The sequence below is a fragment of the Vitis vinifera genome, chromosome 8 (genome assembly GCF_030704535.1).
Source record: "Vitis vinifera cultivar Pinot Noir 40024 chromosome 8, ASM3070453v1".
Taxonomy (NCBI): domain Eukaryota; kingdom Viridiplantae; phylum Streptophyta; class Magnoliopsida; order Vitales; family Vitaceae; genus Vitis; species Vitis vinifera.
The window spans coordinates 12,106,222-12,121,996 of NC_081812.1; the positions used below are offsets into that span (position 1 = coordinate 12,106,222).

At 33.1% G+C, this 15,775-nt stretch overlaps 1 protein-coding gene and 1 long non-coding RNA gene across 4 annotated transcripts; both read right to left on the reverse strand.

The window, feature by feature from the left end:
• Positions 1–597: 597 nt before the first annotated feature.
• LOC100267093 (thioredoxin H-type) lies at positions 598–5,291 on the reverse strand. Of its 2 annotated transcripts, XM_059738970.1 has the most exons (6): positions 5,051–5,270; positions 4,822–4,969; positions 3,684–3,747; positions 1,657–1,779; positions 1,282–1,404; positions 598–968 (listed from the first exon to the last, which is right to left on the reverse strand). In XM_059738970.1, exons 3-6 carry the CDS (start codon positions 3,702–3,704, stop codon positions 816–818), a joined length of 420 nt encoding a protein of 139 aa, XP_059594953.1. In that variant the 5' UTR covers positions 3,705–3,747; positions 4,822–4,969; positions 5,051–5,270; the 3' UTR covers positions 598–815. The 2 variants fall into 2 exon arrangements, with proteins under 2 accessions (XP_059594953.1, XP_002279195.3); XM_002279159.5 differs by having other exon boundaries at positions 4,822–5,291.
• A 4,554-nt stretch (positions 5,292–9,845) lies between these two features.
• LOC100249853 (ubiquitin-conjugating enzyme-like) lies at positions 9,846–15,550 on the reverse strand. 2 transcript variants are annotated; one of them, XR_002030722.2, is made up of 5 exons: positions 15,386–15,550; positions 14,988–15,093; positions 13,637–13,764; positions 12,161–12,265; positions 9,846–10,273 (listed from the first exon to the last, which is right to left on the reverse strand). It is a non-coding gene; the product is annotated as a ubiquitin-conjugating enzyme-like (long non-coding RNA). The 2 variants fall into 2 exon arrangements; XR_002030723.2 differs by having other exon boundaries at positions 15,334–15,518.
• Between the last annotated feature and the right edge of the window lie 225 nt (positions 15,551–15,775).

Sequence of the window (15,775 nt, forward strand, 5' to 3'; positions counted from 1 at the left end):
GATGTAACGGTGGATGATAATTCGAGTACCAAAGATAAAGAGAAAATGGAGAACAGGTCATGCTTTTATTTGATGGAGTAAATGGCCAACAACCAGGGGGAAAATAATTGATGCCGACACACATCGTGCACTAGTGAACCTGCCTACTAGGTTGGGTAAAAATTGGTTGAGTTGTCTGTCATTTATGAGTCCTGCCAAATCAGTATATTCCGAGAAACACAGACTAATAAGATGATAAGATGATAATATATATATATATATATATATATATATATATATATATATATATATATATATATATATATTCATACCTTGATCCAACAACTTAAATTTTATCACGCACTTTCAATGATTCAGATTCCATGTTCCATGTTATATAGGTATCACCCTAGAATTTTCCATCGTTTATTTGGTGATAATAAGCCAAGTAGGCTACCTTGGCTTCTGTTGTACGTCCATAATCAGCCTAAACATACGTTCGGTTTGGTTGAGACTTGGCCTTTATCATCTTCATAACTTCAATTGCAAAAGTTCAGAAGCATGAAGATTTGGGAGAGCTACATATTGAGACCAGCGTGATAGAAAGAATGCCTAACATTTCTGAATCTACAATTTTTTTTTTTTTTCAAACAAGAGAGTTGCTGTCATTTCCCAGGCTTTAGATCTCAAGATTTTCAAAACAGAACACTCATGTCAGTCAAATTTTTACATGCCAACGCAAAATATACACTCAAAAGCTCTAAATACAGCATCTGGAATACTCACAACGAAAGACTTTTCAGTGCCCTCTCAACCAACATGGATCATCTTAGCAGTCATTTATTACACTGGGTCATGGAATCTAAAATAGCAGTTATCTTCTTCTGTAGCTCAGGTTTGTTCGCCCCCACAAGCTTGTCTACCTGTTGCCCATCTCTGAGGAAGAAAAAGGTTGGAGTGGCTTTGATATCCCATGAAGAACTGAATTCCTGCGTTATACCATAAACCATTTCAATATTTTTTTCTAGATATTTGGTTGATATTTTTCATTTTTCTTTTATCTTTTCCAGGGCATGTTGATTATGCTGCTGGAACCTATGAGTTGCAGGCCGGATCAAACCATTAACATCCATTGGGCATTGCCCAAGATAATGAGACTCAGCAGAAAGCCATGTAGCTAAATTTTATTTAACTCAGGCAAATGGTCAGAGCCAAGGTTTTTGCCAAAGAGCTAGCTTAATGTGTCTGAGATGAAACCTTTTGTTCTTCAGTTCAAAGCTTCCAATATGATTTATTACTTACACTTAGTTCATCAACATCAACAGTTAGAAACATCAGAGAAGGGTGTGCCTCAGATAGTTCGCAGTAGAATGGTGCAATCATTTTACAAGGACCACACCATGTTGCACTAAAATTTGCAATCACCTGTCGAATATGCAGCTCCAATTAGTGAAAATTGGAAAAATATTGTACAACTGAACTCACCAGATAAATCAAATTGCAATGAAGAGCAATTCCTCAAGCAAACAAGTATGTTATAGGCTAATAGCTGGACTGGCTGATTCCCATTTGTGCATATGTGTGCATGCAAGTGCATGCGTGAAGAGAGAATGGGAGTGATACCATATGACATGGCCCACTTCTTCCACCAGAACAAAACAGGATTGAAGAACTTACAATCTTTCCATCTTTGCTTGCTTCTGCCAACTTCTCCTCCCAATTTTCTTTGGTAGTGATAAGGTGTACATTTCCACTAGCAAATGCAGCATTGTGATCGGAATCATCATCATCATTGTGATGCTGCACCATGCATGTTATACCTTCTCGTCAAATGCCTTAGCAAGTTAAGAATATAAAACTGACGCTATAGTACACTCAGAGTTTTGAAATCATCATGTCAAGGCAATATCATAGTTGACAAAACTGATTAATTGACGTGGACAAGAGTATTCTCTTTTCCCGCTACGTGGATAAATACTAAAGGGTTACAAAATAAAAATGTATCATTATAGTTTTAGGCCATGGTTTGACTTCCCATGGAAAACTGGATAGGTGTTTATTAGCTAGTAAAAAAAACCAGTCACTAAAATGGGTCCCCTTCCCAGAAAGAGAATGAATTGAAGGGAGTCTCCATAACATATGACATGGAAATGAATGGGGACAAAATAAGAGAAGAAAAAAGAAAAGGACACTCTTTTAAAGGAAACATTCATTTTTCTTAGATATCATATGATCAAAATAACTGCCTCACTGTTGGTGGATTCCTGCTATCAATAAATAAATAAAGAAAGAATACAACTGATTTTTGAAGAAAAGCATCATAAAAAGGGAAATACTGGTGTTTCTTAGAAATTATATGAAAGAAATACAAAAGGATTTGTCATAAATTTTCCTCAAAAATCATATATCTCTCTTTTCTCATCAACTTCCAATCTGAGTCATGAAATAGCAAGCAAAAGACAACATCTATATCATGGCTGTTTGTCTCTCTATTTTGGAAAAAATTAAATCAAATTATTTTAGTAGCCAGTGATTCACAAATGCACACATTTCTAGCCGTGTTATGTAAAAGTACAGGCACAACATGTTTCAAGTTTTAACGAGTAAAAAAAAAAAAACAAATTGAAACCCCCTGCAGCGATCCAGTTTAGGAAGATACATGGTAAGGATCAAGGGGAAAACCTTTTGCAAATTTTTTCTTTTCTGCCTTTCCATTTTTCCCTTTTTATAAGAGGGAATCCACCTGATAGAGAGCCAAGACTCAAACTTGGGACTTCTGGTTTGTTGCCAGAAGGCACTACCTTGGAGCTACATCCTAGAGGTTCTTCATTGCAATATTACTATTCATCCTAAAACTGGAAGTGGAGCTTTCTTTGACAGAGTTCTCCACCTCCTGGCACCCAATCTCCTGTCAATAAATAAATTCCCCTAATCTAAGTTTATGCTTGCTATAAGTATATACTCATGTATAAACACACAGTAGCACAGATCTAATTGAGTAACGTATTCCAATCTACTTGGAATTAGTTAAATAAATCTTTTTCACTATTTCCCTCTAAATATGTCCACACAATAGTGGGTGGGAGATGGTGTGCAAGTGACCATGTTCTGGGATTATAATTCCAGAGGGTTCGAAGGTGGTGCGTTCAGGGAGGGCAATGAAGAGGGGCTATGGCAGTTTTCCCAAGGGTTAGCTATGCCTGGGGCTTTTTGTTTAGTTAGGCTGTAGGGTGAAGCTTTTAATTAGGGAAGCTGGTTTGTTGTTTCTCTTCTTTTTCGCTTGTATTCGACTACTTCTTGTATACTCCATGTGTACTCTTAGGGCCTGTTCCAAGTGCTTTTAATATATTTGCTTTATTTACCTACCAAAAAAGAAAAAGGAAAAAAAAAAGTCCACACAATAGTCAAAAGATGAGGCACCATAATTTCTTTCACAGACTTGACCAATGTTGCTTTTGGTTTACCTTGTCCTTGATTCTTCATAGCACCTTCAACTTGAACCACATACATATATGATATGTGGAAATACAGAGAGTCCAGAGAACTTTAGTTTCAGGCACTTAGTCCCCATTTTGATCATTTATGACATAAAAGGAAAATATAGAATTGGGAAATGGAAAAAGACAACACAACCATGGCAGAACTACTCTTCAAGAAAATAAAATGGAAAAAAAAAAAATAGATGTCTATCTGAAAACACTTGCCTTCATAAAGCACTGTCCCATTTGATGTTTAGTCTGTGAACAGCAATATGAATACAGATGTACCCTGAAATTTCAAAACCCATCCCATTAACCAGATAATTTACATAATGCATGCCAAGTATTCATCCCAACAGAAGAAAGATCCAATAAATTCTAGTTTGGAGAACCAATAAAACTTTCCATACAACCAATTATTCATTCAAAACCTCAATTGGCAAATTTAAACAGTAAATCAATTGCTTTAACTTTGTTTGATGATACAAACTAGTAAATGTGATTAATGCACATGCAGGTAAAAATACATATTCCCCCAGATGAAAACAAATGAGAAATAAAACAGCATCGCTACAGCCAACATGTAATTGAAAGTGACCGTAATATCAATACTTAGAACAAGTACCCTTGAGAGTAGAATCAACAAAAAAAAAAAAAAAAAAAAAAACACCATAAATTGCACTTTAAGGAACTCAAAAAAATAAACAACAGATTCCATGATGTTTATTGTCTAATTGAATTATAGTCCCATATGGGTCTTTCCATCAATTTCCCCCAAATGGGCATTTGGTATTATTACCTCAAACAGAATCCTAGAAAGGAAGCATATACAAATTGATTCATAACCTTTAATTTTTTTCTTTTCATAGGAAATTCATAACCTTTAATGTACTCCCAAGACTTCATAAAAATGGTTATACCAATCTTCCATTTGGTTTCGATTGTTCACCTTAAACAGAATCCTAAACATGAAGCACGTACTCATTGATTCATAACCATTAATTTACTTCCAGAGCTTCAAAAACAAAATTATACAATTGTTCCATCCGGTTGCCATTGTTCACCTCAATAAAGCCAATAGCTGTACGAAACTCAATTAAACTGAGGGTTTTGTTTTCTCCCAACCCAAACAACTAAAAAAATCTAAAACCCAAAATTCCAATTTCTTCTCTTTCCCCACATTTTCTTACTAGAGAATACCAAATTCCCCACAACATCAGCTCAGAAGTCATACCCGAACAAACTACTCTAAATTAGAGAAATTCTCCGCAGAAATTCAAAACAAATTTCAGAATTTAAGCAACAAAACTAAAACCAAAAGAACAGCAGAGCCATAAAAGTAGAAAAAGAGGAGCAAAATTACCTTTGGTGGGGAGGGATTTGATCAATCCGAAGGTGAATGCACCACCACAAGACCCAAGACCAGAACGATCGCCGGAAGGAGAAACCCTAGAAACGGAACGTTGCCGCTTTGAGGAGATCGAAGACGAAGACAAAGTGGCCAATTTCCTCTGTGGGAATTGATATATAATAATAAAAATAATAATTAAAAGGAGCCAAAAGAAGACTAATACGAAGTATGAACCACCCACAATCCTGATTCAATCTTGATTCTTCCTCTCAGCGATAGTGTGTTCCTGTTCTCTCACGTGTCGGATTATCAAAATACCCCTGCTATACTCCCCAAATTCCCTCCGCGTTTCGTCCATTTAAAGGAAAAAGCGTAGGGCTATTTTGGGAAACGAGAGTGGTAAAGGTGGAAGAAACAGCCCTTGAGTACATTTTTCTGGAAGTCCGACCTGGACACCCATTCAAGAGAAGCGAATTTCGTTTTATTTTCCTTTTATTTTAATAATTATATTATAATTTAATTAATTTTTCTTTTTTAAAATAGAAATTATAGTTGCCACGTTTCGGTACAATTTATTTCTTTAGTTGTCTGTAAAATGATTATTGCCAGTACAAGGTTGTTTTCTGGTTGGCTCAATGCCAACTAAAATAATATAAATATGGTAATTTAAGAGAAAATAGTTGGCAATCCAAGCCATAGTGAAAGTCTCCATTGTGTTAAAGTTAATTATAATAATTCAAATATGACATGGCCTCTACTTTTCTACTTTTCTTTTCTTTAGCTGGTCAAATTTGGATTTGTTTTTTTTAATGTTTTATTTTTCTAATGGATATAAAAATATTTTTAAATTTCAAAAATTTATTCCTTTATATTTAGTCAAAACCTTTAAAAATATATGAATAAAATTAACCTTATTATTTACACGTGAAGAAAGAAATATTAAAAGAAAAAATGGACTGGACTTTCAATGGATAAAATCCTTTAAAAAAATAAGAGAAAAAAGAAAATTGGACTTTTAATGGATAAAATCCTTTATAAAAATTATATTTTTTGTTAACCAAACTTTTATAAGCTTTATGGGAAAATAATTATTTTAAAAAACAATTTTAAATGCATAAAATAAAATAAATATAAATACTAAAATAATGATCATATTATTACCTTATCTATTATATCAATAATACTTTTGAAATGAGATTGTGTTACCTTGTGAATTTAATTGTCAAGTTCTTCAACTCACTACTCTCATATAGTGGATGGGTCACTTGTGTGGTATATGTTGTTAAAATTAAACAACAAAAAGATATAAAAATGAAAGTGTGGCTCGAGACTTCAACTTATAAAAAAAAACTCATTATGTACAAATTAATGGGTAATGGTAGACTATGAATTTGAATGCATCTCTATAATTGCGTAGGTTATACTTTTCCATTGTCTTCCATTACTCATAAATATAATGTACCAAATAAATTTCATAATGATAGGGTTACAAAAGTTGTAACACCACATTCATATGAGTTAAATTTTCTAACTCCCCATTTATAATTTGAGTCTTCCATACACAAGACTTTTGATGTTCAATCAATTTATTCATCTACCTATCAATTGATACCCTTAAATAATATCCATACAAATATAATTATATATGGTCACACATTATAGGAAAAAAACTAACATTTTTAATCTAATAATTAAAAATATAAAAAAAATACAAGAAAAAAAAAGTAACCGAGAAACTTTGCTATTTGTAAATACATTTAAAAGTTTATTTGATAATGATTTTAGGAAGTATTTATAATCCTTTTAATATTTGAAATTTTTTATTTTTTAAATATTAGAAATATTATAATCGTTTCCTAAAATTACTATCAAACGCGCCCTTAAAAATCCTAAGATCACCTCGTAATTATATTTATATAAATAACCATAAATTTTAGTTATATGTTAAAACCATTGTCCCAATGGTGAGCTGCCTCCAATGCTTTTTATGTTTGATTTCGTGGCCATTTCCCTTCGCCACTTACTTTTGAATACGGTAACACCTTAGCATCAAGTGGGATCGATTGTCTCCAAAGTGGGGTGTGCAAATCGATACGATACAGATATTATATAATATTATATTTTAGTGTAGTACGTATTTATATTAAGTTATAATATTGTTTTGTTCATTTTTCACACGGGTTGTTACATGATGTAGAAGATATAAAGTGAATTTCTGAAAATTAGGAATCAAATTGATTTGGAAAGAATGTTAAATTAGAATTAAAAAAAAAAAATCAAAATCTTTCAAGAAATTTAAAAGGGGAAATCTTTTAATGAATTATAACTTTGCCATCTCTAACTCAAGATTTTTATATCTATAAAGTTTTAAGGAGACTTTATGGATGGTTTCCGCATATATCGCATATCTCTGTATGCAATTAAAATTATTATCTTAATTAACAATTTCAATCTAATTAAAAAATTCATAAAAAATTAAAGATTAATAAACTTTGGGCTAGATTGAATATGACTACATATTCATAACCTTTTACATAGTTCCGTGAAACAAGATTGTATTTACTATATATACTCATAATAATTTCTATATAATAGTATTCTTGAATGTGCATAAAGTAAAAATACAAAAATGATGTGAGAAAAATAGAAGATATGTTTGTCTACAACAAATTAACATTCCTATGCAAAATAAGGAAACCAACTTAATTAACATTCCTATGCAAAATAAGGAAACCAACTTTTATGATATTATACAAAAATGGTGCAAGTCACACATTCTTTTATGGCAAGAGTTGTCACGAGGCCATAACTAAAGTATTGAGCCATTCTCTAGTAATTCGTAAGAAATAAGAAACCAACTTATGACGATTAATATTGTTAACACGTTTAAAACAAAGTCTAATATTAATAGTATATGTTTGATTTTGGTTCAATGACAACATTGTTTAGTATCAATTATCATATGGAAAATATTAACGCTAAATGTAGGTTAAAACAAGAAAAACATTCATACCGATTACATAGTATAAAACTAACACAATTTTTTTTCATTTCTATATTTATTTATTTATATTTATGTATGATTTATGTATGCAAACAAATATAAATAAAATTATTTTCTATAAATTAAGATCAAAATAATTAAGATATGTTTAATTTTTAAGAAAAGTAGGATTTTTTTTTTTTTTTTAATTTCATAACGTGGTATGGAAAATTTAAAAAAAATAATGAAATGTATGCACTAAGTAATTCAAATCATGATTTATAAATTTATGTAAAAACTCTCTTGACGAATATGATTCTCCATTGAAAAGACTTTAAGGAAAAATAAGAAAAGCTTAAAATAAGATAAGAATAATATTTCAAGGAAAAAAATGCACAAAAACCAATCATACTTTTCATATAGCATAATGTAATGACTAATGATCATCTTCAAGAAAAGAAAAATATTAAAAATACAAAAAAGTAAATTGGAAATATAATTTTTTAATTAAATATTTGAAAAGGAAAAATAGAAAGAGAAAGAAAAATTAAAATTGAAAGTAGCTTGGGCATGGAAGTTAGGGTTATAATTTGGGTCGATCGGTTGAGTTGATAGCTAATCCAAATCCAATCAAATTAAGAAACAATCAATTTGTCTTAATTCAATCTGAATTTTAATTTGAGGTATTTAACTTAAATCCAACTCAACTTCATTTTTCTAAACTCGGATTGATCGGATTATATTTGAGTTGGCTCCATTAATTTCTAGTTGATTGAGTTGCATAATTCAAAATTCATTTGTAGTATTTCTTTAAAAACTTTTTTAATGTATTTATATGAAAAATTAAATAGTGAATAGAAAAAAAATTCAATATAAAAAGAAAAAAAAACAAACATAAATTTGTATATTTTTTAAAATGAAAAACATATGATATAATATAATTTGATTTTTCCCTTAAAAAAAATGAATATTATTATAATAATATAGATTATAAACATAATAAAAACATTAAATTATGTAATTAGGTTAGGTTAGGCTAAAAAAAACCTCACTCAAACCCAACCCGAGTAGTTAAAATGATTGCTTAGACCATCCACAGGTCGTGTTAGGTCAGGTCGAATCAAGTCAACTCCCGCACCTAATAGAACTATAGAAGTAGTCTACTCCTTTCAATAAAAATTTTAGAACCTCAAATTAAGAACTTTTTTAATTTTCCACTTCCTACAATTAAAGGAAAGACCCATTAAATAATGGGTTGGATAATTAAAACTAATACTTCAAGATTTCCTAAATTTAAATCTTAAGACCTCACATGAGCGATTTGGAAAAAATTCAAATAATTAAAGTTCATTTTAAAATAATAATAAAATTATCATGGTATAAATAATAATAAAAATATGACTGCAAAATTATTGTTATTTTGTGGACGGAATTAACCCTTTATCCATTGTAAACTTATAAACGACATAGTTAGGTAATTTTAATAGATCAAACATCTATGAATGAGGATCTTTCCAACAATTTAATGAATTGTATAGGCTAATAGGTATAATATAAATTATTCAACTTATATAGTAATACAATATAGCAATTTTTATTTTATTTTAAATATGAAATTATTATTAAAAATTTAGTTTAAAAAATCATTTTTAAAAATATCAGATTAGATATAAGATAGTTTTTCCAAAAGAAATGTCAAATATGAGAACAAGATACATTCTCACTTATTTAATATCACATTCCATTAAATGAAACCAATAACTAATATCATTTAGAATGTATTGGATAGTAATTCCAATACTTGAAAGTATTTATATTTTCGACCTAATGAAAATAATAACTAATAAATTTAAAGTGTGCTTAACAATGATTTTACAAAGCATTAATATTATTTCTAATAATTTCTAACATTCTTAATACTTAAAAGCGTTTCTAATATTTGTAACAACATTTCCTAAAATAACTATCAAACACACTCTTACACATTTTTCATTTAAAAACTAAAACTAAACAAATACCGAGATGTTTCAACATCATCTAAAAATTTTATGAATTATGAAACATGAGAACTTTTATTGGACCTACCGGGTCACACAAAAAAAAACCTTCACCATGAAATATCAATACATGATACCAAAGTAATAATATCCCTAACATCTTTCTTCCTTTTCAAACCCCAAAATATAGTTTCACAAAGCAGGCAAGATGGTTCATTACAGAACCCATACATATATATATAAATTTTTCCTACCGCAAGTCTGTAATAGACCAACAAACCCATGGTTTAACACATCATCATACGGCAACATAATATATATTCACAAAGGAGCTTGTACATTATCCCATTGCATACTTCTGTGTCCAGCTCCGAGCAGTTGTTTCATACTTGGCTCGGTCGGTCTTGTACATGTGGGCAATCTCTGGTACGAGAGGGTCGTCAGGATTTGGATCGGTCAGCAATGAGCAGATGGAGAGCAGCACCTGATTTGCATGCAAGTATAGTTAATTATCCAATAATAATTGGCCACGTTAAATTTTCTTTTCTTTTATAAGAAAGGATGAAATGTGAGCATCAGCAGCAAACGAATTTTGAATGGAGTTCACAAACGTTGGATGAGAACTTCCAAGCTCAAATATAAGTTTTAAAGCATCATGTGTACCAGCAGCAAAGCACATGCAAACCCAACTCAACCATATCACTGACCTGGTGAGCTCAATCTGATGCTTGAGAGTGGGTGGCTTGGGCCGACTTGACCAAGTTGAACCCTACATACATACTAAAGATGATACTGAAGTTCTAAAAGTTACGAGGTAAAGAGGAAGAGGAGGGGGAGAGTGGATCGCCCAGTGTGTCTACTGAAGCACCAAGCCTTACCCCAATACTTGGGGTCAGCTTTACAGATTGAAGTATGATCCATCAAGGTTTGAGATTATGACTAATGTCTTACTTCCGACTGGACATCAACACTTTAAAAGTTGATGCCAAATCCCAAAGAGGCCTGTTGGTGGTGCGGGGGGGCTGGGGGTTGTTCCTAAAAAGCAGTTGATCGGGTGGGGGAATCAGCCTTACTGATTATGCATTTTAAATTCAAGCAACCCTCCCTTATTTCCCTAGACTAGGAAAGGGTGCCTAGATTTCAATCAAGAGAACTAATTATTAAGCCAACATGATAATTTACGGTCCTATATGTGCAGGTGATAACCAATTATGGAAACATGGAAGTGTTCTAGAAATTGAATATCAAGGCAAAACTGTGGCACAATATATTGCTAGAGACAAGTCATGGAATTGGCGACATAACAGTTTATGATATGTATTCCTAGCACAAATATTGAAGAAGTTTGGATCAAATTATGTGCCAGGATGAACGATTGTAATCAGGGAGCTATCTTTTGAAATCATTATTGCTACTGATTAATAAACTGCAGATTGTTGATCAGGATAAAAATGCATCCAAGCACATGGTAGCTTGAGACCTTCCACCAGACCATATATCAAGTAAACCACATACCAAGGTAATGTGGTAGTCTCAAGTCCTACCAGAGCTCACATTTGGGTAACATTCAATAGATGACAGTGTTGAGAATAGCTTATTGTTCTATAGATTGATACATGATAATAGTTTCAATTACCACCAGGCCACATCTTTGGGCACCCATCAATAGATGAGTATAACGTTGAGAATAATGGACCTATAGAACAATGCATCAGGGAAGTTTACAGCTTATCCAACCATACATAGTTGAGGGCCCAGACAACCATGTATTGAAGCAATTCAATAATTTTAGGTACTACATGACCATGATAATGAGGTAACATTGTAGTCCTAAATCCTACACAATCATGTGCTAGTGCAGCATGGTAAATGTATTACTCACACGCATATACATACATAAATACATAGATAACCATGCCATTGTGAGATGAAATAACAAGAATCAGGAACATACACCATGTAATAACAAAATTTTAAGGGGAGCAATAGATTGATACATTATAATAGTTTCAATTGCCACCAGGCCACATCTTTGGGCAACCATCAATAGATGAGTATGGCGTTGAGAATAATGGACCTACAGACCAATGAATCAGGGAAGTTTACAGCTTATCCAACCATACATAGTTGAGGGCCCAGACAACCATGTATTGAGGCAATTCAATAATTTTAGGTACTACATGACCATGATACTGAGGTAACATTATGGTCCTAAATCCTACACAATCACTGGTGCAGCATGGTAAACGTATTACTCACACGCATATACATACATAAACACATAGATAACTATGCCATTGTGAGATGAAATAACAAGAATCAGGAACATACACCATGTAATAACAAAAATTTAAGGGGAGCAAAGGCAAACCTTAGAGATGGTAAGTGCAGGGCTCCACTGTTCTTTAAGAATATCAAGACAAATACTTCCATTGCTGTTGATATTTGGGTGGAAGACCTTGGTCCTAAAAGCAACCTGCAAAATGAAATACCATTAGCATTGTCCAACATATAAAACATCGAGCCAAAAAATTAGACTGAAAAATTTTACATTTAATTGCATATCTTAAGCATCATCTACAAAATTCCATCCCATGCATGCATTACCACATATTAATTGACATGGTGCAATAGCTTATAATGTTGCTTTATCTTTTCTTTATCACATGCATTAAATGTGTCGATTCCACATTCGAAATTAAACCATAAGGAGCCTTCATGAGGCTTGTTGATGCTTACTAAAAAGCCGAGATACTCAAAGTTGGAGCCAGTTAATTCTTTCAAGGACTGGCTTCATAGTGTGAACCTCAGGGTTACAGCTGATTACCTAACAGTGCGAAGCTTGGAGACTAAACATTGTTTCATGGTCAAATCAATCCTCAAGGAGCTGTCTCAAGGAGGAGGGGATTTTCTGAAAAAGGAGATATCAAGCACTTTAGCCCCTCAAAGGCAACCCCTTCCAAGTTGACAACAGGGCGGTAAAGGCTTTGGAAAAATGATTATTTATTATTATTATTTTAGAAGAGGGAATGTGTGGCAAATTGGTATACTATTTTTTTCCTGTTAAAAGAAAAATAAATTGGTGTATTATTTTTTAGAGGCAAATAAAGAAACAACGAATTGGTGTATAGGTAGAAAAGGAGAAGGAATCTGCAAATCATCTTCTGCTGCATTGCTTAGTGGCCTGGGAACTAGGGGCCTTAGTTTAGTTGTTGCTTTATTTGAGGTCTTTTGAGTTCTCCATTAGTCTATAAAAGTTTAATAACAAGTTGGGAAAGGAGTTTCCCCGTGAAGTGGAAGACAGGAAGAATATGGAAGATTGCTCCCTTTGTGTAGCACAGTGCACCAGGAGAGCATGCAATACAAGAACTTTAAAAAAAGCTTTAGTCTCATTCTTTAAACTCAAGAAATCTGCCCTAGGTCCCCAATGGCTCAATCTGTCTAGGAGGGCAAAATTTTCCTGTTCTTCCTTATGGAGTTTTTAGATTGTGTTGTTATGGTGGTGAGGTTGACTGTTGAGGCATCAACCTTTTTTTGTCCTTGTACCCTCCTTGTATAATTAGCAAGTTTCACCTCTTTTGCGATTTTATACTCATAAAAAGCTGTCATATTGGTATATCACTTTGGACATACGTTCAAATGAATAAGAAAAACTTACTAAAATTAATGAAAAAGATTTGAGGCACCAGTCAACTATTTACATACAAATATCAAAATTATCATGTTGGATGAACTAATATACCTTGTATCCTGTATTATCTTCTTGCCCCATAATTATTTTTAGCTATTATATCCCTCTCATAGTTTTAAGAATAAAATGCACTTGAAATCAGAACCAACAACTTACTTTAGGGGGCTTGAAAGGATAATCAGGAGGAAAATGAATAGTAACTAGGAATACACCTCCTGCATATGGGCTATCAGGGGGTCCCATAATTGTTGCTTGCCAGTGGAACATGTCTTCAGCTACAGGTCCTATTACATTCAAAGCAAGCTTCAAAAGGTTACATATGCTTGTGGGATTTGAGCTCAACTATACGCATGTTAGCACATATCAAGTAATTGTCATGCCATGAGAACAAGAACAAATACAATTTCATCATCAATTCATTGTGTCAGATTTTAATTTAACCAGAGGGTTTTTTTTTTGACAAGTAGAAAAAAAAATTTGAAAAAATGTCTCAAAGGGAAGTGTTACTTTGGCATAGAGAATCTACACAAAGTAACACTTGACACAAGAAAGAAAAGAAAAGAAAAGAAAAGAAGAGGCAAGGGCCAATAAAATGACCAAAATAAAGCCTTAGACTACCCCTAAGGGTTAAAGAACAAATTTTCCATGGCCAGCCAAATCTCTGAAAATTTCACAAATCCACTCCTTCCATACACATAAAAGTAAATTCAGTTGAGCTTTTCTCCATAGTTGCCCTCCTCTTTTTTTCCCTACACAAATTAAATAAATATCCTTCATTGTTTAAGATGCTGCTCCAGAGGCACCAAAGGTGGAAAACATCAAAGACCATAGGCTACAAACAATCACAATGGATAATAAGGGGATTAGGTTATCCTCATTATTTTGCACAAACTATACTAAAACAAACTCATCTTAGAGAGTTTCCAAGATAATTTATCTTCTGTCCCATCTCTGACTTAAATGGCATAGCAGGTAGATATTGAAGTCTCCACAACTGCAACATGCAGTAATGGAACCTCCTAATGAATATGGGATTACCATATTCCGATAAGCACTTCCTCCCTCCAAGCACCACTCAGCAACCAAACCTTCTTTATCTTCTGTGAAGGGAAGCAGTCCTTTGGAGGGACTTCTGCACATATTCTCCATATCCAAACCAACCGCATCCCCTACCCACACTAGAGCACCAACACCAACCCAACCCACCACCCACTCCTACCTCACACAAACAAACCCAACAACTCCTCTATGAATTTACCTGCTCCTGTTTTATAACTTCAGGAGAAACCACACCACTATAATTTTCAAGGAGATGTCTCGCAACATCTAAATGCGGCAAATTGTAAAGTAAAAGGACAATTCAATACCGGATATCAAAAACCCAGATATTCAGGTCAAACACAATCACCAATATAAACACCATTTTCACATCCAACATCAATATGATATCAATACATGAAGAACCCGATCAAAGAAAATAAACAAGAAGAAAAAAAAACCCACACACCAGCACTGCATGAAGTAGGAGGATCTTTCTGCAAATCCTTCAGTTCCTTCAAAATACGCTTCGAAGCCATTGACGCTCCAACAAGTCAAGGAGTTGAAGCCCGTACCTGCAGAACCCCATTCCCCCATACAAACAAAATTTAGCACAAGAGACCCAAGCATCACACAATCCCAGAAATTCACACACAAAACAAAACATCAACCCTAAGTTTGAGTTTGATTGCCGAGAAAACATGGAAAAAAACACAAACGTATCAAACGCATGTAATCTATTGTTCTATTTGACCAAAAAAAAAGTAAAAATTTGGAGCTTCATAAACAAATTAATTTCTTTTCTTTTTCCCCACCTTTTCTCGGCAACCAAACAAGCAAAAATGAGAAAATTAGAGAGAAAATTACAAGTAGAGATTGAAGAAATGGAGAAATTTAGGGTATAGCGGAAAAAGGAGACGGCTTTTAAGGCGATCCACAGCCGCCCCCCAAAACCGCCCTTTTTATCCCTCTCGCTTTGCCTTTCCTCTTCCAGCTTTCCCCTGTAGACTTTTATGCCGACTGAGAATGAGATTTCCCCTACTTTTTTTATTCCGCTTTTGACCTCTCGTCTTTTTCTTATTCTCATTTTTGTCCCCTCTCACGCCGTTAAATTTAAAACTGTAAAGTATTATAGAATTCTCATTTTTGTCCCCTGTTAAATTTAAAACTGTAAAGTATTATAGAATTCTCATTTTTGTTCCTTCTCACGCCGTTAAATTTAAAACTCTAAAGTATTGTAGAGGGATTTTTGATAAA